The sequence below is a fragment of the Sparus aurata genome, chromosome 10 (assembly GCF_900880675.1).
Source record: "Sparus aurata chromosome 10, fSpaAur1.1, whole genome shotgun sequence".
Taxonomy (NCBI): Eukaryota; Metazoa; Chordata; class Actinopteri; order Spariformes; family Sparidae; genus Sparus; species Sparus aurata.
In genome coordinates, this window is record NC_044196.1 from 13,556,518 (window position 1) to 13,584,416 (window position 27,899).

The following is a 27,899-nucleotide window of genomic DNA, read 5'->3' on the forward strand; positions in this document are numbered from 1 at the left end:
TTCGTGGTCACACAAACAATATGCGACGTTTCAGCACACATGTTCTAGCTTGGTAACTGGAGACCGCCCGGCTGTAAAAAGTCTTCCTCCCTGCACTATCATCAAAAGCCACTAACAAATATCCACTAATCGGTGATAAAGACGTTTCATTTCCTATAAAATCTTCACAATAAATGTCACCTGTTATTTAGGTATTTAAAAGCTCTTATTATGAAGCAGCGAGATCAGGACACGACTCAACACAAGTCCTGAAACCGCTGAAAGCAAACACAATAAAAGTTTATATAAGAAGCTACAAAAACAAATGAGAGCCTCCTTCTCGTACATGAGTCACGCAACAAACACATGTTTGACAGGGGTCCATCTTGAGCGTGGTTTCGTTGATAATGGAACCGCAAATTGGCGCCGCATGGTTCGACTCAAGTGCTGATGGAAAAGCTCCAATAGTGAAACCGTTATTGACCTCATCATCGAATACTGGATCTCAGCCGTCCATGTTGGTTTCATAGTCGCTCTTTTCAAGGAATCACTTTCCAGGACAAACTTAACAAACTGGCCACGATATGAGTTCCTGCGTCAGGGAGCGTTCAAGAGCTCCGACTTTTCTGTTTCAACTTCACCCCGTCCCATAACACAGCCCTGGATTCATTTGCCAGCTGTTGTGGTGGTTGCAACTAACAATTACTGCAGTTTCATCACTGATTAATCTGCAGGATTGTGTTTCTCTGGTAATTGGTTAACAGTTTGGTCTATACAATGTCAAAGATAGTGAAAAGTGACCATCTCGAGTTCCTTACGCCCAAGGTAACGTCCCTGCTTTGTCTAAAATTTGAAACAGATTCAATTTGTTCTCACTTACGCAAAAAACCTTGTAAAAGAGAGGCTGGAATTTGGAAATGTTTGGCATCTTAGCCCACAAGACCTAAACAATTTATGCAAAATAGTTCGACTGATCGTTTCAGCTCTCGCGGTGACACAGGAGAAAAGAGTATTTGAGGGAGTTTGTGATATGACTAATGGTTTCCAGGGCAGCTTTTTCCTGGAGTGCTGCTTTTAATGATGTCAGGTTTTTAAAGGACCATGTTAAGCACTTTCTCCTCTATTCAACAGGAGGCTGTGATGCCTCAGAGCTGCTAAATGTTATGGAATTTAAATAGAATTTGGTGGGAGAGGTTTGGAGTCCCAGGATGTTTTACTTACAGTTTCAATATTCTAGGAGAAATAACTTAAAATTTAAAGGCTCCGCTATTTGTGACTTAACTTTTAAAGCATTTCCATTACTTGAAGTCATGATGTAGAGCATGTTACAAACACAGAGCTACCTTTAGAGAAACCTGAAAATCCATTTTCTGCTCTTCCCGTCTTCAAATGTCTTCCTTTCCCTTCTTTTGTCCCCCCCCCCCACCGACACCAAACTCAAGGTTTAGCCGTGGTTCCACTGGACGAAATCCAGCAGCGTCTTTTTCCGCCTCCCCTTTGATATGATACGTGCATTGAAAGTACAAGGAAGGATTTGGTTTCCTATGATGGGAGCCATATGGGACTCGTACGATGGAGGTCGGAAATGAGGGAAGACGGATAGACGTTTCGTCGTAGGAGGTCAACGCGGAGCTGAACTTCCACTCTCCAATTTATATACATTACATTACTGTAACCATCTGTTTGCTAGTAACACCATAAACTGTAAAATCTGGACCAGACATTTTTTTTTTTGTCAGACCTTGTGAGCGCTCATACATCAACTCCATTACTCTGCAGAGTCAGCATTATTTAACAACATGGACCAAGAAGGCTTCATCTAGTGCCAACACACTCAGTATCAGGTTGTTAAAGACCAGATTATGAGTCATTTTAGGCTTTGAAGGCGGTTTTACATCAGATTTAATTAATATCATTATAATCCAAATGTGGTTCTCAAACACTTGGGTCAAAGATTGTTTTGATGGAGGTCCGACGCTGACCAGCGATAAACTTAATTAGGAATTAGTTATGTTGTGTAAAACAAACTAAACTTTTCATATGACAAGTTTTGACCAATATATCCTTGATTATCCAATATCAGCAAGTAATATTGGTTAGGCTTTGTGTTTGGATTGTTTAGATGAAACAAGACATTTTAAGACGTCACGATGGGCTTTGAGAACATAACATGGGAATTTTTCACTATTGATCGATTACATGACAAAAAAATCATCAATATATTTGTTAATTTTGCTTTTTATTTATGGAAGTCTTATTCATATTATAGGACAAAATGTGGACAAAAATGCAGATAAGGGAGAAAAAATGAAATTAACCTTGCAGTCATGGGACCAAATTTGCCGTGTTACACATGGTACAATATTTATGAGAGATTTGTCTGGTTGCTTAAATAAACACTCACATTGTTTTTATTTTTTGTCTATAGAAACAAGATAAAAACACAAAACTTCCTCTTATCAGGTTATTTTTTTTATAAACACACCGTCAAATTACTTACTGTGCCTTATCAGGCTGAGATAGTGTTTAATGCAAACTGATATGACACTGTAGAAAACAGAAATTCAGCTGACTCAGCAGTCAGCGTGCCGTAAAGATAGCACAAGCTGCAAACATCTTATTGCTCCCAGGAGAGTCGAGCGTAGCAACGCAGATTTCAGTCTGCAGACGAGGCAGAAGTTTAAAAGGGGCTTCAGTCCCCTCGAAACCTATGAGCGGCATCTATCAGCCCTTTATAGCCACGTTGACCGAGCAAACAGAGTGATAACACACAGCATAGCAGCTGTCACACACACACACACACACACAGCTGCAGCCACATCCTAATGAGCATTCCAACGTGGGAACGTAAATATCCTGTTTTCACGTGTCGCGCTGTCGAACCAAGGACACAAGTGTGTCTGTATATCTGCTCTCTAACAGATGACATCATGTACAGCAGCACACTCTTCTCTGATGTCTGTGTTGCCGCCGTCCCATCTCCATCTTTCCACTCTTTTAGCCTCACTTTTTCCTTATTCTGGATGTTTTATGTGACGTGAGATTCACGTTTTCACTGTTTGATACCCACAGACCAGCTATCATTTGATACCTCATTGTTGTTTCCAGAGGGATTTAATTTAGCGACATAACTGCTAATCTTCTTGGAGTCATATTAACAGAAACACTTTAACATTTTAGTAAATACGCTCATTTACGTTCTTCCCGAGAACTGGACAAATAGATTGATACCAATGATGTGTACATTTGATAGCAGCCGGTTAGCTTAGCTTAGCTTAGCAGTCAGTTAGCTTAGCATAAGCAGAGGAGAAACTTGGAGAAACGGTTAGCGTTCATCCTCCTTCCAGCACCTCTAAAGCTCTTGAAATTAGCACACTATATCATATGTATGGTTAAATCTGTAGGTAAGTTATTTTTGTAGAATAAAAGGTATGTTTTGACCTCTTTACAGAGACCTGTCTCCACCACAACATCCTGGTTCAAGCGTTTGCACTCATCCTGGTGTACTATTTTTCCAGGACTTATACAAGATTAGCAGAGGTGGACCCTGTGTTTACGTCATTGATGCATGCTACTCACACACATTCATAGTTAACGTACACCTGTTGTTGAACCTCTAATCTGATGGTGCCGACCATATTTATCATCTTGTTGCTGCTTACACTCACCCAGGCACAAATTCCAGAAATGCACAACGGAATTATTTCCTGGGTGTTTACAAGTGAATGTATTTATGTATAGAAAACTACAGGATGTACATTTTGTTCGTGTAGCACTTGTTATGCAACCCTGTGCTGTATGATAACAAAAAAAATCACCTAATAGTCACCTAACATCTTTTGTAACACTTCAAATGAAAACTTCAAGATGAACGTGATGTATTTGTTGATGCTACAATCTCGTTTGCGTCCATGAATCACCATCATCTTTATCTCCTCCCGTCGTCACTTTCATCTCTCATGCCCACTTTCCCCTCTTCGTTCTCTCTTTGCTCTCTCTTCCCTTTCATCCCTTCAAGCCTTCCGTTTCATCCTCGTCCAAACGACCCGGCCGTGAAAACACTGCGCACTCATGCACGACCGCGCGAAGACACAACACCGCGCCTCAACAAGCCCCCTGAAACACGTATGAGCGTTCCTATCGCGCCCTCATAGCAAAAAGTTTCTTTTTTTTATCATCTTAAAAGCAACGTTTATTGTGAAGATCCACTATCAGCCGCTCCTTTGCTTGAAAATTGCACCAGCCAACACGTCTGACAGATCACTTAGTTGACATCATTTTGGCCTTGTCATCAGTGTTTAGCCTCACAACTGGACGGAGCGAGAAGCGAGGCCGAACACATCTTCCGCTGACAGAACGTGTGTTTGCATGAATGTACATCTCATCACGCCTCTCGTTCATTTTGCGTGATACACCCACATAAACACCTCACGTCACTTTTGGAGATGTGCCCAGGGGGCCTGTTGGGATGCACACACACGTATCGACTACCAAGGAATCGGTTCACTTCTAAACTCCTGCCTCACGAAAGAAAAATAAAACTGCATGTGTCACTCTTTAAAAATCCGCCCACCCCTCGCGCCACCACAACCCCCCTCGAGCCCTAAAACCGACTGTAACTCGACTCTGCGACGTGGACTTGAACCATAACACACAGAGACGGAGAGAGAGAAGGTGTGATAGAGCGAGAGGGAAGGCGGGGAGGGAGGGAGAATTGTGTATCTTGGCGATGGAGTCTGGTGTGGGAGGTTTATATTAGTTGCTTTGGATTAAATCAAAATATTTGCAGTGAGGGGATTTGATTTGACTTGAAATTGGTCACCGGTGATGAACTGTGCGTGCACCTGTGTGTGTGTGTGTGTGTGTGTGCTTTTGTTAGAGGTCAAAGGTCAAATATCTATCTCCCACACACGTACAGAAAACACGGTCCTGTCCAAACTTGCCCACCCGGTGACACCGAACACCCCCCGCGGTGCACACGTCTTGCGTGTTTTCCATTCTTGTCGGGGGTTTCTTTTCACTTCCCTGTCCAACTTTGACCTTCGCACAAATAAAAAACATGATCTAGTGTGAAACTCTGTGGGTAAATATACAGCAGATCTACGTATGGATGGAACAACTGGGCTGTGCGATTCTATACAGCGCGTCAGGAATATCTTGGCAACAACAGCTGAGGCCACACATGGAGGCCGGATTGAGAAACAGCTCGGGGGGGGAATGAATGGAAGTCAGTAGATCTGCAGTTTCAAATTTTTTTGGACCGACGGTTGTATCATTTTCTTGTCCTATGCTGCATCGGAACTCCGGCGCCTAATCCAGCCTTAAATCTGACTGCGATTCGAATCTGTGAACCTAAAATTACTCCCCTGTGTTTCTTCGTCGGCCGGGAAAAAATGTCAATATTTTGGGGGATTTTCTCCGGCTGTTTATTCCCGAAGGGCGTCTTGCTATCGCCCCAGATAAAACCCCTGAGATGGTACGCGCAAAAAAACACGCGCTTAAATCGCACAAACACAGATAGAAAAGACCAAAATTGGCAATTTTTTGGTGGCTAAGCGGACCACACACTCATCTACACACACACACACACACACACACACACACACACACCGTGCCGTACACATCCACTGTGGGCTTCGTCTGTGTGAATCAGACCACACACACACACACAAAGAGTCATGCACACACACACACACACACAGCCACACCGGGTGTATTGTTGCATGTAAGGGTGAGTCAGAGCCTATCAGTGAGCCCAAACAATAATAAAGTGGACCAGTGAAGTGTGAGGAATGGAATGCCAATCCCCCCCCCCACACACACAACCACACACACACACACACACACACACACACACACACACACACACACACACACACACAGAAAACCCCCAAACTTCCCCCCAAAACCCCTCAAATTTCTGCCAATCACGGCGATGTGCACCGGCGTCACTGTCATGTGGAGGCGCATCTGATCCACATCAAGGAAGTTTATAAAACATGTGGAGTTTAATCGAGTTTTGAGGCGGCCGTATGAACTCGGCGGAACATCTCATACGGTTTCGTCCCTCCAGTCCAGACTTTCATCAGCAGAGATGAAAAAGATTAAATCTAAAGACGCCGTCGTACGAAAGGCATTAAAGTGGTAAACCGCGTGTAGTTGATCCCAGCTGTACAAGAAAGCGTACATGACGTAGTGTTAAGCCTTTAAGATGTTTCCTCTATGACCAGTGAACTGTAAATAAAGCTTATTAATTCTCATGCTTATAAGTTAAACATCTAACAACCAACAGGCAAAACACCAAATGAGGGCAGACTTCTCTTGATTTCTAAATAATTTATAGTTTTTACTCCCGTTTTTGAATGAGGATCACAAAGTCTTGACTGCGTTAGGCGCCACACAATCCTCCCAATCCTCGCTCAACCATGGATAGGAAACTCTCCCTTCCTTTACATCAGGTTTAGGCAGAAAAACAACTTGGCTGAGGTTAGGAAAAGATCTTTCCTTGGCTTTAAATACCTGGTTTTGTTGCTTCAAACACAGCTGAAAAGTGTCTCAACGAACACTAAAAGAACCAGTCCAAAACGGGATACGATAGGTCTCTCGGCAGTCATCTTGTAGAGTTTTGATATGCTACATATCTGCGGTTTGAAGAAATGTACATTGCCGACATCTTCCATACCACCTACTGAAAAAGTCTGTAACGTCAGAGGTGGCCGTTGGATGACACATCTCCTGCCCCTTCCCCCCTTAAAAGCCAATCACAGCTGAAGATATCAGAGGATACCAAAGTTTCAACCAATTCGGCTGCAGACGGACTTTTAATAAGCATGAAAACGAGGATATCGCGCTAATACACAGGATTACCAAGAAAGGTTATCCAAACATTAGATATTAATCTGCTCCGGCGTGACGATCTGGCAGCGCCACATTAGGGATTGACCCGTAGAAGAAGCTGTTGTCGTAGAAGTAAAGGTATAACCTTTGGGAAATTGGTGTTGTAAAGACTTATTTTGGGGCAAAGTCACCAAACTCTCTAAGCCGTCTTTGTCAGACTTGACTGCCGACTCTATACATGTTCGCTCAGAATAGCTACCTGGGGCGTTGTGGCGAGAGTCGCCTATAAGGACTTTGGACATTATTTCTTTGGCGCATTTCTTCAAAAATGGAAGTCAAAATATAACTGATGATTCTTCTACTTATGAATTAATCCACCGAGCATTTCTCTGATTAATTGCTTCATTGTTTGGTCAGAAAAAAAGAGTCTGTAAACCAACTTTCTTGAGCCCAAGGTGACGTCTTTAAATACCTTGACAGATATTCAGGTTATAATCAAAACTGATCCAAGCAGCAGAGCCTCACAGTGGAGCAGTGATGTTTGATACCACTGAGAAACAGAAATCAGCCCAGGCTGGACCGGCTGAAACCCCCCCGCGAAGCCGGTGACTTCCGTATTTACGTGTGTTTGTTTGTTTGTGCCTGAATGCCGCAGCCCTGAGGCAGCACCGGAGCATTCCTCATTGTGCGCCGCTCATTGTTTCAGACCGTCTTTTGTCCTCGCCCAGGCTGGCACTGGGGTGTAGCTCTGCTCGCGATTCAAAGACGGGCCTGTCTCCCAGATTAAAAATAGCTGGCCTCCGCATGAGAACCGGGGGATTCCCCACATACATAGCTCCGTGTTTTTCATTCCGTCTCTGTCCAGTATCATCTCCAAAATCTGTTTCTCGTGCGACTTCCTGCCACCTCGGGGAGGGACGGCCGAAAAACCGACCCATCTATCAAGACTTAAACAAGCTTTTGAGCCGTCTAATAAATAAGTATATTAGCTCATTATCTCATCCACAAAGTATACAGAGACCTTCGGCTCCGATCCGACTCCGCTGGTAGTGTCGTTTCTTGCCAGTGTGTAAATTGGAAGCAGGCGCAGCCGAACTCTCGTATATTTGCCTTCGTATTGTGTTCCTCTCATGACAGCACGGCCGTAAACCACGAAGATCAAAATGTTCGAGGGGGGGGGGGACTGAGAAATAATAAAAGGATTTCTGACTCAGAAACTCACGTCATTGTCTACAAACGACCACACAAGCTGACGTGTGATTTAAAACTAGGAGTAGAGCCGAGTTTGATTGATGAATACTCGTCCAACACCTTAAATGTTGGGGGGGGGGGGGGGGGGGGGGGGGGCCTTATCTCAAAATTCCTGGATCCGTCCCTTCATCCAGATCCAGATCAAAAGTTTACAGGGTCTATTCTGGGCAGGGAGTCATCCTCCATCTGGGTTCAGTGGAAACGGGTTCAGTAGTTTTTTATGTAATCTAAGACACAAAAACCAACAAACAAATGCACATCTGTCCATTAACCCCGATTGAGATTCTCCAAGACAGATGTTGCCCCACTACTGCATAACAAAAAACAGTGCAGTTTAATTGAAAGACACAAATATCTCATTAGGAAAGAAAATACCCCGCACCCTGAAAATACCCTGCACATACCCGGCAAAGTGGAAACAGACAGCTCTCCCCTCTGCCGCTAGCGTTTCCAAGAGTTGTCGCTCTCTCCCCATTTTCCCCTCAGACTCACAACGACCAACAACATTTGACAGAAACGCGACTTTATTCATAAGTTTAGTCTCCGATAGCGGACGGGAAAGCGGATGAAATGGAGCCAGGCTGCCAGCTTGACTTGCAGGCTTTCATTTCCTCGAAAGATTTCATTCACGACTCTCAGTTTTCTTCCCGCTGCATCTGAAAGAGGAAATGTTGGGAAGCGGTTCTCGATGGAGGTCCTCCTCACTGACGCACACCTGCGCGACTCATCGCCTCAGTTCGCACCGCAAACCTCCACCAAGCGTGACTCGTCTCCCACCTCCCCACAGATGTGAACCCTCATCGACACGCAGAGTTCACCGGTTACCCTGACGGAGTAGCGTTACACTTTAAACTGGCCTCTTGCTGGGATTCATTCATCCTACATGTTTTCCCCCAGCGTCCCCGCAGATGTATTTTTACAAATGCCAATATATAAAGTTTCCCTGAAACCACATGTAGCACCTTCTCTCCCCCCGCGGTCCACGTATCACTGACCAAGTGTGCATTTAAATCCCCATGTCTCAGGCAGGTGGAGTGTTTTTCCTCGCTCCGTTCAGAGACAGGAGGAGGACAGAGATAAAATAGTGCACCGCACTATGAGCCTCAGTCTGGCTGATAAGCTTATCGCCGCCATGTTTTATGCCTCCCCCTGGAAGGTAACGAGTCCGCCGGGTCTCCCTGCTGGAAGCTGGACAGGTTCACCTGCAGCCGCAGAGCTCCACGCTCACCTTTCAAACTGGCTGCACTGGTGCGCCTGATTTACTGTCGGTGCACCAGCTCATTATTCAGGTGCAGAGAATAAGCCGTTTTAATTTGGCCTTCTTAACACATGATGTAAATGTGTGTCACGAAACAGAAATACAGGTTGAAATGGATGTTTTTCTTCTTTTAAATTACATGCATAAAAGAAAGGATTTGAAAATAAACCTCTGAATCTCAGGCGCACCGGTGAAACCAGTTAGATTTTTGGCTGCATGTTCGGTGAAAATAGTCACAACCTGAGTCAACGAGTTAATCTGCAACAGGATAATAAGTAGTGCCACAAAGCACAAGGCACCAGACTCTTGTGTCACACTGGTGTGCCTCATGATTTTCCGTTAGGTGCACCGGCACATAGTTCAGGATTCGCTCAACAATACATTTTACCTTCATTTCTCAACACATGATGGAAATGATTGTAAACAGGAAATAAAGGTGGAAACACATGTTTTTCTTGCTTTAGATCACACGGAATAAGAAATTGCGATAATCCTAGTGGTCCAGAAAGCAAACCTCTAAACCTGAGGGGCACGGGTGCGACCAACGACAAAGCTCGGTCGACTTCAGTCTTTCTGCTGATTGCTGAACAGCTACGTCTGCAACAGGATAACGTATCTGGGCTAATTTTTCAGTGCGTATGTTGCACTGGTGCACCTAAACCTTAACTTTGGGTGCACCAGCACATCATTTAGATGCACCCGATACTACATTTTTCACTTATTTTCATGTAAATGACCATAAACAGTCAAATAAGAGCTGGATGTGCATTTTTATCTAAATCAGCAGCCCTGCTAATTGATTTCTGGATGCAGGACTCAAACCTCAGCTGTGTGCAGATATCACAGCCAAGAGCTCTCTCTGTAGATCAGATGTTAAAACACCTTCCCTGCTGACGTCAGCAGGCAGAGCTCACCTGGACGTGTCACCTCTGCACACATCTGTAACCTGCTAAGAGGCAATTTCGCAGACTGCTTTTTCCTGCTCGTTAAATGGCGGCAGCGTTTTCCTTTCAGACACGCAATTTACGCCGTTTGCTCGATGAAAGCAGACTGCTCACTCCCCTCTGCCTCGATTACTGGTAATTTTCTCAGATCGCACGGTTTAACGAGTTGAGTCAGGCGAGAGAGCAGAGCGCCTGACGAGCCAGACGCAGGGGCGAAGTGCGCAAAAACCTCTTCCAGGGGCGAATTACTCCCCCGTAAATAAAAGTTTTACAACACTTCGTTAATGTATCTCTCGGACTTGCAGGAATTGTGTACAAAACACAGCTGAAGTGTAATAAAAGTGCGACTGTGACCTCCAACAGGAGTCGTTTGGTCCCGGCTTCGTGCGCAAAAAGCGACTTTTCTGCCCAAAACTCCCACATGTGGCACAAAAGTTGAGCAGGACAGCTCTGAAAGTGACCGGAGAGCGGCTCTTACCTGCGATATGGACATGTTCAGGTAGAGAAAGAGCCCCGTGGTGGAGGCGATCTGCAGCACCACCACCACAATCACCACCATCGCCACCCACATCTTGGACGGCGCTTCCCGGCGCCTCGTCCCGCTCGGCCCGCCGGCCGGGACCATCATGTAGGTGGTGGACTCGCTGCTCACCGATCTGAAGTAATCCTGGTGCTGCTGCTGTGCGCTCGGAGTGGCCATGGCATTCCCGACGCATGAGCAGACCATAAAAAAAAAAGCCAAAGAGGAAGCGACCAAAAAAGAAAAAGAAAAAAAAAAAAAAAAAAAAAACCCAAACAAACAAGCAAACTCCACAGAGTCGAGCGAAGACTGGAGCACAGTTACGTCTCCATGCGTCCGCCGCCAGTGGGGCTGTTCACTCGGAGCTCAGCGGGGAGGACGAGGCAGAGGGGGGAGGAGGAGGAGGAGGAGGAGGAGAGACAGGCGAGCTGGGAGTTAAAGTTTGGAAGTGTCCATGTCTGCTGCGTAAAACAGAGCGAGTGGAGCTGCTGGAGCTGGCAGCGCAGGACTGATGGGCTGCGACCGAGAGAGAGAGAGAGAGAGAGAAAGCAGAAGAGAGGGGGCTGGCTTAACCTCTTCATCACCCTGGAGCTGTGGAGGAATGCTCTCTCTCTCTCTCTCTCTCTCTCCCTCCCTCTCTCTCTCGCTCTCTCTCAGTTTCAACATGGGACACTCATGCCATGCAGTGCCAGTGCAGAACACAACAATAAAAGCACCAGCATGGAAGATTTTTACCCCCATATTTATTTCTTTATTTTTATATCCTCATCTGCTCATGCCTCCTTAAACAAAAAGTGGCTAAAATTGTCAATTTTTGGTGCTTTTGCAACAGATTTCAGCTTAAAATAATCATTCAACAGATCTGTAAATTCAGAGTGTATTGTATATTGGCTGTGTGACCCCGAACACAGTGAAAAAATGTTGAATCTCAGACCTTTTCTTGACAGAATGTGCTGCCAAAACCTGTTTCTGCAGCCAGTTTCTCTCCATGCAGCGCCAGGATTTGGTACATTTATGTAGCTTCTAGTCTTTCTCCTTTCTTACCCACAAAAGAAGTCGAACTTCAAAATGACCAGTCTGGGGGTTTGTTGCAGATGGGTTGGTTCTGGTCCCGAGCCTCAGTTTCAGGACTGAGCTGGCAGTTTCAGGACTGAGCTGGCAGAGGGCGCTCTCCACCCTCGTTTCACTCCTGGTAACTCTGCAGCAGTCAGTGAGTGAGGGTGCTGAACGCCAAGCAAGCTGAGAAAAATGACCTGCGGAAAAATAAATGAGCAGCAGTTCTGATAACGGATGATTAGCATGAAGAGTAAAGGATGAAAAATCAGCTTCACTTTGGTTTTTTTCATCCTGAATAGTCATTAGTTATGAACAAAACAAGCAATACTGTCAATTTACTTGGATTTTAAATAAACTTTTACATTTGAGAGCATTTATCAAACACTTTTGTCCCAAAGCGACTTCCAGTTATTCACACATACATTCACTGATGGTGTCGGCGGCCATGCAAGGTTTCGACCAGCACGTCAGGAGCAGTTTGGGGTTCGGCATCTCGCCAAAGGACTCGTCGCCATGCAGACCAGGGGAATCGAACCAGCAACCTTCCAATAACGAGACGCTGGCTCTACCTCTGAGCCACAGCCACCCCATTTCATATGAACTTTTAATCGATTAAATGATAGACAGTTTATCCAGTAATGGAAATAAAGTAAACTAAAGTCCTTTCGAACAAATTGACAGCTTTTTTTTTTTTTTTTTACTTTTACCTTTGTTTTCTCTTTTTATCTTGACAACTGTTGGTCTAAGTCACTGTGTGTCAGTCAATATCAGTTCAATTATTAGTTAGCAGATGTCTATTTTAGGGTGTGTTTTATACCTCAGAAGCCTTAAAGGGACAAAGACTGCAAACGATTGGCTAGAACAGTTAGAAGTCCTATAAACACGGCATCAGCTGCATTTTAATTAGATGTAAAAATGCTTACATGCGTTTTTCTGTGGAATAAACTAATAAATAAAAAATAAAAAAACTTCTTTCTTTCCCTTCCTTCTCAAACTTCTGGTTCCCTGAGCTGCAGCCTGCAGTGTTTACGTCTGCGGGCCATTTTACAGATTTACACAGTCTGAGAGCAAATATTTACCCAGCGTCCCTCCCTCCAGTGTATCACTGTGAAACAAGTGTGGCCCCGATTAAATATTTGAGCTTCGGTGTCCAGAAGCCTTACAAAGCTGCAGATCAGTACTTCATTGTTAGTAGATGAGAAACGACCTTGTGGAGCGACCGAGTCGAACATCTTGTTTTTTACTGTGCCGGTAAATCCTCCATCCCGGTTCAGAGCCACTTTAAAACACAGTGGTGGGTATCGGCTTTATTATCTTGGCTCGTCTTTAGACGCAGAATCGCGATGCAACTCATATCTTCCCAGTCAGACATCTGGGAAGTTGAGCTCTGAAACGGTGCCTCCAAAACTTTTATGGACCCCAGCACCTCCAATATAACATGTATGTACACGGATGCTTACCGGTTTTGTTAGATTTTTAAATTTAATGTTATGATGTATTTTATCACTCTGGATATCACATAGGTGTGAATGTGAGTGTAATGGTACCACCATTTTCACTCCGTCTATGCTGGTTTTTTTTTTTTTAAACATGCATAAAAAAACAGATGATTTGCAGCCCAGCCACCAGAATAAAATGTTACAAACCACAGATACGACCATGAATACATGTCAGACCACATCCAGATTAGCATACTTCCTTGCATCATGGCAACAACAGTGTTTCTGTTGTGTTTGTGGCAACAAAAACCCTAACTTTGTTTATAACGAGTCATTGGGACATGTCTAACCTGCTTTGTGATATTAAAACCTGGTATTTTAAGCTAAAACAAGATCTTTTCTTCGAACACTAGCCATTTTTGTGATGAAAAGAACAGATATTTTGATAGACAGAAAAACAGGATGAAAGAGAGGAAGCAAATGTGTACAATTTCAAAGGTCGGATTTTAATCTCCGTCAGTCGGATCATCTCTAGCTGATCTAAACCGGCTATTTTTCATGGGAAGTCATACCAGCTGATTATGTGGTGCCCAAAACCGTGTGTTTTTAACAGGAAGGTATACCATCTCCAACCATTCTTGTGCCTACCAAAACATGTAATTTTAAGTCAAACGATTGTGTTTTTCCTAAGACTAACCAAATTGTTTTAGTGCCTTAACCTAATTCACAGTGCTGTCACGCTTTTGACATTGAATATAAAGTTAAACCTAAGGAAATGTAAAGATGCAACACACAACACATGAAATACTTTGGCTCTGGTTTACAGAAACAGACATTGCCGACCTTTCTCCCTGCGATTGGGCTGCGATTGACTCCTTTGTCTTTGCAGGTAGACGAGTTTGCCTTTTATGTCTTTTTTCTGTTGTGTCACGTTTCTGCTCAGACCAACATGGATGGAAAAGTATTAGCGTCAAAGTGCAGCGCTGGGCGCAGTTGAAAATATGACATGGCGTGTGCATCCCTGCTGATTGGGGCTGGAGCCAAGACGTACCCATTGACTTATTCAGAGTCATTACTCTTGAAATGAATACCACTTGTACCATTTCCCATTGAAGACAAAAGCCAGATGTTTGTTGGCATTAGTTTGTTTTATTGTCCATTGTGAAAGTGTCATTATTGTCAGTTCTGTGATGACCTGGCAACCTGTCCAGAAGGTACCTGAGACTCTCGCCAATTGTCAGCTGTGATTGGCTCCAGCCCCCTCCAAAACTTCAAAGGATGTGCAGCTATAGATGGATGGATGGATTACATCATATGCCAGGTCCCAATCGATCAGAATCAAACACCAACAGGTGCTCTGCAGATTTACAGATAAATATTTACATTGACAAATAGCAGTCTTCCACATGTAGCCGACGCCCGAGCTGTTCAGTCTGATGTTGGCTTTGCTGGATGGGTGGAACTGAGTACTCACTCAAGACTGCTGAACTCCTGAAAAACTCCAGAACCCCTACAGAAAACGTAGGTAGTATAAATATTGCTGAATGTTTTGATGTGGTTAAACATTATTAAAGACATATAATGAAATCAAGTCATCCATTTGGGAACCACTGGTCTAAACAACAGCCGCTTCATTGTTTCCTTTTTCGTCACCACAAACAGCTGGAAAGCGGTTTGTGTGTGCCCAACAGTGAGAGCTGTTTATCAAGGGTGGGAGGCAGGCGAACTTGGGTCACTGCCAGTCCAACAGCTATGGACCATCAGAGGGCCACGGGACTTTTCCTCTCCTTAGATTTTAGTTAAAAAGGACCAGGTTCGGGTCAAGAGTGAGACCATGGGAAAATCAACACCAAGATACTCCCTAATACAGTTACACAATACTCTTGTCTCTTTTTGTGTTCTGCTGTTAAGGGTAAGCGAACATCTTTGGGTGTGAAAGTCATTGGCATCCTGATCTGAGAGCCTTTCCTGAGCTCGAGCCCACTTGCCCAAAGAATCTCGATCGCTTTTTCATCCATTGAATCCGATGGGTTCCGATCCAACCCAGGTGTTGCCTAGGAAAAAATGGTCCCAAGTCAAGTTTTCCTCAAGCAAATTCAGATTGAATTAAGCCGGCACCAGATGTGGGAGCCATCTGTTTTGGACTTGACACGCCTGTTCTTTCAGTAAAGTTCTTGGTGTGCGGGAAGGAGAACACGACAGGTAAGAAAGTTGATGGATGAGTCTGATTCCCAATTTGTCAAAATGGGAGGCTTTGGGATTGTAGTTCTTGTTGGCTGCCTTCCCAAAGTGTCAGTGTTTAATGAGATGGGAATCAGACTCCAAAATCAACATTCTGTCTAAGTGGACCTTTAAAATAAGATGGGTGAAAAAAGAGTCAAACACATTCCACATCTACAAAAGCAGCTGATATTACGGAGTTGAAGTTGTTTTGGGTTTGAAGTTGACTCCTTGAGGGCAAATTCCACCACAACGGTGTGTCTGGATGACATTTCAACACTGTGAAGCCATAAATTTGACCCCTAAAACAGCCACATTTTGAAATAGTTTGCAAGAGGTCATACTGACAATTCATATCTCAGTGAGGCTGGCAAAGAATCAAGTGATCCTATCTGATATTGCTGTGGCTGACAGTTTAAGTGACCTCTTCTCCAAGGTAATCATCCTCTGGGAATACCTCCAAAACAAAGATTGCAAAGCCAAAAGGGGGTTGCTATATCAATTTAATCGGATGCTCAACCCATCTTTTGTGCGTGAAAAAGCCTGTGATCAGTTTGGAATAACAACAGTAACAGTGGATTCCAACAAAGGATTCCAAAAGTATTGGCAACAGAAAACCCCTCAAGCTACAACTCAATTTCCTACTCAGGTCACTGAAGTTCTTTCACCATCCTTGAAGCCTTGCTAGTGACACGACAACCACTTTGGTATAGACTAAAATATCTCAAGAACTGTACCATGGATTGCAGTGAAAGTTTGGTGATCCCTGACTTTTCCTGTAGTGCGCTCTTTATTGACAATTATACCAAAAATCGGCATGAAATTAGCTAGATAATCATGTCTCCAGCAGGATGAGTTTTATTAACTTTGGTGATCCTCTGCCAACTCACCAGGATATAATCTAAGCAGTTAATAATTCTTCAAAACACAGATACATCTGTTTTTAATTGAAAGGTGGACCTGATGCTGATGCTTACCTCTGTGACTTGTATGTAACCTTAAAGGGATATTCCGGTGTAAGTTTAATCCATGGTCTAACACACCGTGAAACTGTGTTAGACTCCCTCTCGAGAGATAAAGTTTGCAGACCGCTAGCTAACGTAGTTTTATCAACCTCAGAAACGACCGCACGGCAACAATACATTGCAGTAAATGGGTCCAAATATAAAACCGCCATCAAAAAGCCACAAATAATGCTCAGAACAGCACCAAACTTCAGCAACATTAGAAATAGGGTCCCAGCACATATTTCGAGGCATCAAACATTTGATATTATTGCCGGATTTGTCGGAATAGATGAACAAATCTCACCACCCGAGAAGCCTTCCTTGTTGTGGGGAAGCCCTGTGAGTCGATTACCGAGTGCAGTAGAGTCCCGCAGTAATGATCATCATTGAGCTGCGGAACTATACTACAAATCCGGAAATGATATCATTGTTGCCATGCAGTCGTTTCTGAGGATGCTAAAACTACGTTAGCTAGTGGTCTGCAAACTTTATCTCTTGAAGGGAGTCTCACACAGTTTCACGGTGTGTTAGACCATGGATTAAACTTACACTGGAATATCCCTTTAAATCTTGAGCAGCGAGAACTGAGGCATTCTAGGTACGCTTGGCAATGATGAAAATGACATTTTCATTTCCAAATTTCGGAGATACTTTGTTCATTGACTATATCCCGGCTGCACAGAAAAATAAAGCACAGTCTCTTGTGGCTCATACCTTAAACAGTTGGAAATAAAATGTTGAGCCTGTATGCTCCTCTCTGAGGGTGTGCTGACCCCACTTCACTCAGATTTATGCCGGCTAGTAGCTAATGGTGCCCCCATAAAATAGCCCGATTGGTGCACTCAGCAGCCTGCTGTTCTTGCTGGCAGCCACAGCAATACTGTGGGTATCGGACCTGGGTCGAATAATATATCCATTTGTTTCTTTTTCTTTTTTTCTAAGAAAACTATTCAGATCTGATCAGAAGAAAATCTGATCAATCACACATGCTTCTCCTATTGATGTTGGGATAGAACATTTATTAACATAAAATATTTCTGAAGGGCAGTTCAGTGCATATTTAAGCATGCTTTCCAAGACAGTTGGAGCACCGGAACCAACCTCAGGGTCCAAAATATCACTGTATTAAGATAAATTTCATCTGACCCAAAACTACTTGAACCGTCTCCTGACTCATCTGAGAAAGGAAACAAAAAACAAAGTTAGTTGTCAAACCCCCGGACTGTAGAGACGTCAGCGTATCTGAACAATTTGATCCTGGCACTACACAATATAGAGCGGAGCTTTGGTGAAAAATTGATGCAAGCAGCTGTGCTATCATGGATAAGGGGAGAAGAAAAAGTGTCCTGCTGTCAAAATGTGTCTTTGAAGTATCTAGTAATAAAACTAGCTTGAAGCTTCGATATTTCATAGGAACAAGTCAAAAGATTACATGTGATGTATGGGTGGTCAGGGATGTCCACTGACCTCTATCTGCTGCTATGCATGGTAGATTTGAGAACCTGCAGGCAGTGCATTCCTTGATGTTTTCCAGCCAAGACTTTCTCTGCCTCTTCATCATTTGCCTTCTACCTGGCGACGAATGGTGAGACACTTGCTGTGTCTCAATTCAGGGTCTGCATCCTTCGGAGGAGTATTTGAAGGCCAATTACGTCACAGCGCCGGGTGAAGGCTGTCCCAATCCGAAGGCTCCTCCAAATGCAGCCCACAAATGCGGCCTCCTTTTCCCTCTTTTTGGAGGATGCACCACCACTATCCTTCGTGGCCTCACATATCCTAAGAATTTTTGTACCCGAAAAAGAAGAAAGAAAAGTAAAATGGCGATATCAAGTGGCGTAGATCGTCACCTTCGTGGGCCTGGGCGGTGGAAATCATGACATAAGGGTAAAACATCTGGTGAAGCAACCAGGAAATGCTCCAAAGGCTAGACTGTCCCATTTAACAACGGTTAACGCGGTTAACAAGGTCTCTCCGAAGGACTCGCCTTCAAAGACCGCAAAGGCCGGGTCCTTCGAAAGGATTCAGACCCTGAATTGAGACACAGCAAATGATCAACATTTGCGAGTCGCGGTTGGCTGTCTTACATCTTCCACACATGTGCCGGAGCGTCCTTCGGTATCACGTGTTCTCAAATGCATTAACCTGCATGTGGTACCAGAGTACAACTCACATCCTTCAACAAAAGAGGAGACTATCAGGGAGTTGTAGAGCTTGATCCTCATACGAAAACTGATGGTGTTGCTTCTCCAAGTTTGGCAGAGGTTGCGGTGCCAGTTCTTGCTTAGATTAATTTTGTAGCGCCGTCCTCATTACTCACAGAAGATCCTAAATCTTTATCCTTGATCCTCTTCCAGTTTGCGCCCATTTGTCATCATGGTGTTTGGTGTTCAGAATCTCGCCTTTTTTCAGCATTTAATTCCATTTGATACGCTCCAGCTGCCTTCTCCAGACGTGGTGTCGAGTGTCATCTGCGTAACAAAGGTTATATATGGGTCCTCCCATGGATAAAGAGGTAAGGTAGTCATACAATGTTTCCTGCAGGATGTTTCCTGGATGAACCTGGTAGAGGAGACAACTTTTGATGACCTACGATGGTTGTTCTTAAAAACTTCACCCAGATGGATATAAGAGAACTCACGGCCTAAATCTAAACACAACTGTGATTAACAAAGACTTTTTTGAAGTCAGTGAAGTTGCAAAAGATAAATACTATTTCAAATATCAAAATTTGTGGCCCACAGTACATGTTCTAGAGACTTTTGCCGTAGTTTTATGTCAAAATTGTTTGTTTGTATCACTCAGTTTCTTTTGCGAGGCTTCAGGTTTTCAGCATGCTTAATATTTTAGGATCTTGTCCTATTTTTTTGTTTCTTATCCTGATGTTCATTTACTCCCAACATCTGGCGCAAAAACATTATTTCACTTACATAAAAGGTGAGTCATTGAATTTAGGCACCACGAGAGCGAAAGGACCCAAAGTGCTTCTGCCATTATAGTAAGTAGAAAACCCTGCTGCCATACATCTTCTGTGTGTCACTGCGCTTTTTCAGTTTCCCTTCTCCTCCCTCTCTTTCTGGCAGCCGACCACCTGACAACACAACAAGCATTTCTCCAGATGTGTGTGTGTGTGTGTGTTGCGTTTCCTCTGACACCACAGCCGTCCACCCACCCCTGCAGCTTATCTTGTGTCTGTGCAAGTGTGTGTGTGGCTGTGCGAGTGTGTCGTTCAGTCAGTGTCCCGTCGTGAGAAAACATAATGGTGATCAGCAGAGGGAGGTAAAAGTTCAGCGTAAGCATTCCAACGACGTATCATGTATCAGACCCAAGGGGACCACCTCGTACTGCAAGCCGGGCCAGCATTTGTGCGCTGTGCTCTGTTTTTGTGGCTCACATTAACAGCTATGATTTGCAACATTCGGCTCCAAAAATCTTTGAAAACAGCCGACAGGAGGTTTCAAACTTTGCACGCTAAATTTACCTGAAAAAGATGCTAACATTTAGCATAGAATGCCATGAATCAATATGCATGCTAGCAGCTCAGTGAGGCTGCACTAAATGCTAACATCAGCATGCTAAATGCTCACAATAACAATGCTGACGTGCTAATGTTAAGCAGGTTAAAGATAACCTGCTTAACATTAGCATGTTACCATTGTTCATCATCTTAAAATGAGTTCAGACAGACGGTAGTTTTGTATAAAAAAACCTGTCTTTCATTTAAAGGCTAGTTCAGTGGTGCAGTGGAGAGCCAACACAAAGCATTCTGGCAAAAACAATAAAAATATGCACGAAGTCATGAGTCATGAGTTGTAACATCCTATCTCTGAATATTATAAACCTCTGAGCAGTGTTTTGGCATCTGAGAAAATGTCATATTTGGAATAAACATCCCAAAAATCTGTTCATACATAATTTATGTAATTCACGTGAAATAAAATTAAAATTTCACATTTTGAAATGTTTATTCATGTGAGATAAAAGCAAGCATGCGACAATGTAAAAAAAAAAATTGACATTATAGTTTTATATGCTGGAAAAAGAAAAAAAGAGTGAAAATATTCAAATCGTGATTTCTACACATGAAAAGGCAAATTTCTGACGTTTTTGCAAGAGGAGCTGGATGAAAAGTGAACAAACTTACAAAGTTATGACAAGTTATTAATATGCATGAATGTCTGTATCAGATTTGATGGTAATCCACTTAACATGTTGTTGAGACATTTCCCTTGAAACCACAAACGAGAACCTTGTGGTGATTCTCCGGGAAAAACAATCTGGGATCACCACAATCAGTAGAATTTCTCCCCCCTTGGCACTGCGGATGCTGGAAAATAACATTTCACAGCAACTCTTGGAACAAGTTTGGGGATCTTGAAAAAAAAGATGAATAAATGTGTTACTGGTTTGTACCGACACTAAGTGTTAATCTCTTTCTGTCACGCCCAGATTGATCTATTAACAATCAACACAATCCATTTGTCTTAGAGAGTGAGGTCGGAACATTCATGTGTTGTTTCCAGATCTGTTTGTGAGACCAAACATTACTCTCTATCACCCTGTCAGCAAACCAATCCTCCTCAGTCTACGAGGCGTGTGTGTTCACTCATGAGCACAATGACAGATGACTGGGAACAATACGACTCTGTATTCAAAAAATGCTCCCTCAGTCTTTCGCATCAGCTCTTCCTTCAGTTTGGCCTTCTCTGCAGGGTCACATCACCGTTTGGTTCAGCACCACGGCTCCTTCTCCTGGATGTGACCTTGGTGAGTCATAACCCATGAAAAGTAATTTGTTTACGAACCAGAGCACAACCTCATTCCGATCGCTAAAATTCAGCCCGGTCCGGGGGATAAATGAGTAACACCGGATCCATAAAGATTTCTTTCGTGTAGTGTGTGATGGTGTGTAGTGGTGGGAAACAAACCCATAACACGTCGAGTGATTTCATGTGAAAGGTACGTCAGTCGGTAATGAAAAAGGCAATTGCAGTTAAATTAAAAACAATCAAGTCTTTGTTCTAGAATTAGTCAGATTACTTTTATTTGAAAAGTGAAGACCCGATCTTCAACAATGCAAGCGGACAAACAAAGCTTTAACGATCCAACGTGCAGCGATGGATGTAACTAAGTACATTTACTCAGTTGCTGTACAAAAGTACAACTTTCAGGTAGTTGTACTTGAGTGTTTACGTTTTTAGCTACTTCACACTTCCACTCCTACAGAAGAGTATCAGGGCCAGAGGTGAGAAAGTTGAAATGTTGAGAATAAAGTCGAAGTTTCAACTCTTCCGGTCCATTAAATCCAGTTAGGGGTGCGACTGACAGCTATACGAGCTGTCCAAGTCTACGGTCTCTGCGGTGTGTAACAATCTATTCAAAGTCAGAATACTGACAACTACACTGTGTTCATGAGCTAACAGTACAAATAGTGTCTTTGTAACTGAAGCCAGTTCATCTACACGAGGCATTTTGTTGAGGCAGTCTTATTGATGTCGTCTCAAAAGGTCGACTTTAATCCTGAAATGTCGAGTTTATTCTCAACGTTTCGACTTCACTAACAATCTTGTATTTCAGCTTTATGCCTGACTTTTTTCTTGAAGTGCATAATGGAAAAAAACAAATACTTCCTCACCCCTGGCCCTGCTACTCTTCGGTATACAAGTTACTAGTTAAGTTGCTATATCTGAGCCATAGCAGCACATCTATTTTAAATGCTATCAGATAAAATTTTTTTTAAAAAAAACACAGAAAAATGCTGAATATCAGATCTGATAATTGGTCAGGTCGATAATGGCAAAACAACACTAATCATTCTACTGGTACTATTGATATTAAAGTACTTTTATTGTCAGTTAAAGTCCTTATCAGACTTTTACACAAGTACAATGTGTATGGGTGACTTCCACTTTTACCAGAATAATATTTAATGTTATGTCTTTCTTTAGGCTACTTATCACAACACTGTCAATGTGCATATTTATAGCAAAACAATCAAATCATATTCAGTTGTTGTCAGGTAACCACTGACTTTTGATCCCATGCTCACACACTTTGCGCCTGCGTTGCCATCTAAAGGACATTTATGGTCACTGCACTTGGATCCAAGACAAATTAGCAATTCAAGACTATGACTTTTTCCATCTTGGATAGATAACATGACCCCAGGTTCATCATCCAGCATCTAACATATACAGCTTTCCTTAATCAAAAGTGCCAAAGCTTGTTTTAATGACGAGTCGGCCATCTTTATGTTGGATCTTTGGGCAGTTCTTGCAATAAATAAGTACTGCTTCACAATAAACTCCTCGTCTGGATGAGCTTTAACTGATTTTATTGGGAGATAAATCCATTAAACAGACGTTCTTCAGATAAAAAAACAATATTATTGCTGTAAATTGAGCTTCAAAAAGTCTGTCAAGCTGGAGGCAACATGTGGGTGGATATCAGTTCTCTTTGCGAGTGTGTCTACACGCCAGCCATCACAAATATGCTCCCAATAATCATATTAAACACTAGATCAGCATTTTAGCTTCGTCAAGGGAGGAAGTGATGATGGTTTCAGCGAGCTGGTGGGCTAGTAGATGAAGATCGCTACCATCAGTTATCTGCTCCGCGTTTTTGGCACTCAGGACCCAGTCGATGATGTCACACGAAAGCGCCTCGGCGAAAGCCTCCACCTTGGCTCCATGGTAGGGTCCTAAATCAAGATAGTCCCTCTCCAAATCATCTGAGGGTAATGAGTGCATCAGATGCTCCATTAGCTCCGCATGGGGGTCAGCACCGTCTGAGTCGTCCTCGTGGTCCTTCGGAGTCGGCGGAGGAGGTGAAGGCAGGAAAACCTTCGCCAAGCCTCCTTTTAGCTTCCTGGTGAAGCTGCTTCTGCTCTTCTCCAGCTCAGGGAGGAGAGGTGTGGTTGGAGGGGCGTCAGGGTAGTCGAGGGATCCCACAACGGGGAGCCCCGACTGAGACAGAGGTGGGTTATATGGCCGGGTATCTTTGGAAGTCTGGACTTCGTTGCCTTGATCCATCTCTGTGTCGATATCCAAGTCTCTTTCACTATCAAATTGATCTATCTCTACGCCATCTGACACGTGATCCTGAACCTTTCGACCTCTACACACTTCCTTCAGAGCAACCTCGATCACTGTTGAGGCTAAGTCTTCAGCCAGCATCTCCTGGTTTTGATTAAACCTGGACAGCCCAAAGTCCGCCTCAGGTTCCACCATTTCCATTTGGCTCACAAACGACTGGACAATGTTCTCCGCCATATTTTGGGCAAATGTCTCAAGAACCCCATTGTTTAGGTGGCTTCTCATGAGGCCTTCGGAGATGCCAAGGCTTTCTTGAGTGGGCTCCAGTGCCCTTGGATCTGCTTTCTGGACTGCCTGCATTGGATCCTGTGAGGATAAAAGCAATAATTTCAGTAAAAGTGAAGGTAATGTTTTTCCTGGAGTCTCTTTCTTTGCAACAGGGATATAGTGAAAGGTCAAGAGGGGAAGGCAAAAGAACAAAAAGAGTCCAAAGATGGTTTGAGGCAGTGCCTTGATCCTATAATTAACTGATTTAATATTTTCATTTGAGCAGTGCTTGCCAACATGTTCAGTTAAAGCCAGACAGGAGATGAAAATTTCCCCTAAACGGTCAAAACATTTCCTTTTTAGTCTCTGCTCTACAAATATTTCAACATTCCTCAAGTGTTTCAGCTTACAGAAGACATTCATAAGCTACAAATTGAGAGAATGTCATCAAAAGAGCGAGTAACTCATGTAAAAAAAAAAAAAAGAGGAAGAGGAAGACAATTTGGTGACACAAGGAACAGAAAGTCCCGTTTGAAGCCTCAGATGGAAAGTATAGATTGAGGCCATGACCACAGACTGTCACCATATGAGCTGCCGTCTGCCACGATGTGACAAGCAGGAAGTTCAATTCTGTATTAAATCAGACCAAGAAAACTGTGCTGGCGTCCACGGCAGCAACCTGACATTTCTAAGAAAACAGTTTGTACGCAGCTGTTGTCATTTGAAAGGAAACGTTGTCCGATTACTGGGCCTTCAAGTTGAAAGAAGAAAACCGAAATGAAACAAAGCAACCACTACATGAAGAGTAATGATCTCTAATGCACAAGTGAAAGGACACATCTGCATCCGTTTCAATGTTAAAGGAAACAAGTTTGATAGGATCTTTTGTTTTCTTTTTGTTGGTTGTTGGTTTTCATATCCAGCGAACGATCGAGCCTGCGAGTGTGTTGCTGCAAACGGCATCAGGCTTTCTATAAAACAACATGTAAACTCACATGGCTGCTGTTGTTCCCGGGGCATGGATTCACTAACTGCTGGTTCAGTCCAGACTGTCTGACTCCAATTTGCGCTGGGATTCTTAAAAGCTGGTCTTTTTATCTACAGGAATAGTTCAACATTTTGGAGGAACATACAGTAGCGCCAAAAGAAATGAATATTTCATGGTTGAAATGGAAGTCCTAGCTAAATGTTGCAACTGTGAGCTGATGGATGAGTTAACTGAAATAAGTCAAAACACACAAGCAGATAAAATTGAGCTGTTTGCATGTAGAACCTTGACTAATTGCTAGCTAGTAGCGTGCTTTTATAAAACTTATACTTATGCGTTGGTGAGTAGATATGAAAGGCGCTAGCGAAGCAGCACAGCACAATTAAAAAAGCACAGTAGAAACTTTAGAGAGGTCTAAATGTTACAGTTACGGATGAAAATGACAGCACAATTAGCCAGTTTTCTTAAAAAACTGAAGGCTTAGAAAATAATTAGCAAATTAGCTTAAAAATGGTTTCCGTAATATGGCAAACACCAAAACATATTTGTTGCAAAAGACTGAAACTTGGTACATTTGTACAGATGGGGGCCTTGAACATTTTCAGATATAAAGCCATCGCAAAAACACCTTGTGGCAGCCATGGCCGCCATTTTACTTCCCGCCGTAAGTGAATTATGTAATTTGCCTCATATCTCTTGAACCAAACATGATAACACAGAGAAGGCGATGTCTACCCCCATGATTTGATGGACGAGGATTACCATGAGATCATATAAAACATCATAAACTGTTCAGGTGAACGGTTGATGCTGAATATGGTGACGTTGTGAAAGGCCCCAACACCCAGATCTGTACAACTGTACGCCGAACAAGTTTATTGCTTTTATGAAAAAACGACTCACCTCAAAATTGGTGCACATCATCTGGAATATATCATAATTAGGTTGTTCTTTCAAAGTAATAACATTTCATTGTACTGTAGTTTTGGATTAACATCAGCAAGCTAGCTGTCGCTTCAGATGGACCTAATAGAAGTTATCACCTGCTAACAAGACTTCTATAGTTGGTCTTGTTGTCATGAAAGGTTGCGCAAATGTTGTGCAACTTGTCTCACTAGCATACATTTGGCTTGGCTCAATTCCGCCTATTTAAGGGCCCGGTTTGTAAGAAAGTTGTTTTTTGATCCCCATCCCAAACTCGTCAAATAGCGACACTTTGGGATGGTGGCCAACCCAAACGTCTTTATTTGACGAGTTGGAAATGGGACTCAAAAATCTGCTCTCATACTTATAAAAATAAGTATTTTCACTCTTTTTTTACCATGCATGCTAATGAAGCCTTTTATCATACGCTGGGCTATTTTAGTCCTCCGAGTGAGGAACTGGAGTCTGTGAGAAAGTAATGTGAAACTGAACTCAAACCCCCCTCCACAACTTCCTTATGCTCTCTCTGGTTCTACTTCGACTGTTGCTACTGTACGACTGTTACTGTAAAAAGGAAAAACCACTTGAGCCCATATGATATGAATTTAACAAAAAACATTATTGAAATCAGAATCAAAGCAAATACGTTTTTTTTTTAAATAGTTGTGACACATTCAGAGTTTCTTTTGTTTCCCTCTGGCTCTGTCTCAACACAGCCAAAGCGAATGACAACACCAGAGGAACCTCACCAGAATGTCTCTCTTGGGGCGAGTTCAAAATGGACAGAGCCCGGCGAGGGAGGACAAGATAGAGAACGAGGCACAGATGTGGAACGAATTAAAGCTGAAACAAAGAATGTTTTCTCTTAGCAATCCGGCTTTAGACATCCTGATGGGCAAAGATGTTTAGGAGATGAGGATGCTTAGTCACTTCTCTACTCCTGGGTGTTCTTGGGTTACACAACCCTGTTTAAACACTCATCTGTTGACCATGAAGGCACTCCATCTCTTGAACACACCTCGATGGGAGGTTCCTACATGGTCTTTGAACTCATCATCCTTCCTTTATCCATATTTCCAGAAGCTAGGCGACCTTTGTTAGCCCATCAGACCGGAGATTTAACACTAGGAAAGTCGATAAAACAACAGGCATCCTAGAAAGAGTCGGCCTGTTTTCTTTTAAAGATTGATGCAGTATGGCAGATCAAAAGAGTAACTTTATGATTTACTGGGATAACCCATCCAGGCATCGTGAGGCCCATAAATGGATAAAGATTAAATGCAAAAGTACAACAAAAAAAAAGACACAGGAAACATCAGGCGGTTACCAACTTACCAGTTAGTATCAGGGCGACGGTTCGCTCTCTGGTGACTGCGACTACGCGGAAATGGCTTAAAAAATGAGTTCACAAGTTTCACTCACTTCCTGTATGTGCGTGTATGTGTGTGTGTGTGTGGGAGAGAGAGCGAGCTAGAAAGACAAGAGTTGTGTGCAGCAGTCTGCCTTGCTTGCAACCGGTTTACAAATGTACACAGATTATTTAAACCATGCATCCAAGAACATTCTGCTGGTTTTATTCTGTTTCTGTTGTTTCGTTGGGGTCAAAACGATGGAGAGAGGAAGAGGAGGGGGAGATGAACGGCCCAGGAGGAAGAGGGGGGACGAGGATATTTCCTTATTTGTGCAGCACTTTACTGCACCCACTTACACGGCATCCCCCGAAGGATTTAGACCCCGCAGCTCATCTGTATCTTCCTACGAGGCATTTTTTCCACGGCCCTAAACCTGAACCGGGCAGACTCCTGAGCAGCTTTGACCAAAATCCAAAGAATTATAAAAATGATTTCTCCGAGGTCCAAAACGGAGACACAATCAATTTGAGTCAACTGCCTCTCATATGTCTGGATTTGGGTCTTGGATGAGGAGGACAGGGAGGGGAAGGCGAAATGAAATCAGCGTGATGAGATGATATCTCTCCAAAGACTTCATTAGGCGCCAGATCGCTCTGCCTGAACTGGCGGCCTCGGTGTTAGAGTATCCTGTTCAAATAAAGCGAACGTGGGGGTGAATGTCGAAACGGACCGAGCCCGGGGACTTGTTCTTATTTAATTGAACAAGAGATATTTGTTCATTTTTGCGGGGTTTCACAATACCGAGTCCAGAGGGCGTATCCAGAGA

At 43.3% G+C, this 27,899-nt stretch overlaps 2 protein-coding genes across 2 annotated transcripts in view; both read right to left on the reverse strand.

The window, feature by feature from the left end:
- The window catches only part of tnfsf10l (TNF superfamily member 10, like), a 64,112-nt gene extending 52,962 nt beyond the window's left edge, over positions 1–11,150 (reverse strand). The window contains exon 1 of the mRNA XM_030431776.1: positions 10,748–11,150. Within this exon, the coding sequence (XP_030287636.1) occupies positions 10,748–10,996 (249 nt within the window). The 5' untranslated portion in view covers positions 10,997–11,150. The remainder of the gene's footprint in view (positions 1–10,747) is intronic.
- A 10,380-nt stretch (positions 11,151–21,530) lies between these two features.
- LOC115589145 (uncharacterized) lies at positions 21,531–27,210 on the reverse strand. The gene is made up of 2 exons (XM_030429874.1): positions 27,057–27,210; positions 21,531–23,908 (listed from the first exon to the last, which is right to left on the reverse strand). Exon 2 carries the CDS (start codon positions 23,900–23,902, stop codon positions 23,024–23,026), a length of 879 nt encoding a protein of 292 aa, XP_030285734.1. The 5' UTR covers positions 23,903–23,908; positions 27,057–27,210; the 3' UTR covers positions 21,531–23,023.
- Between the last annotated feature and the right edge of the window lie 689 nt (positions 27,211–27,899).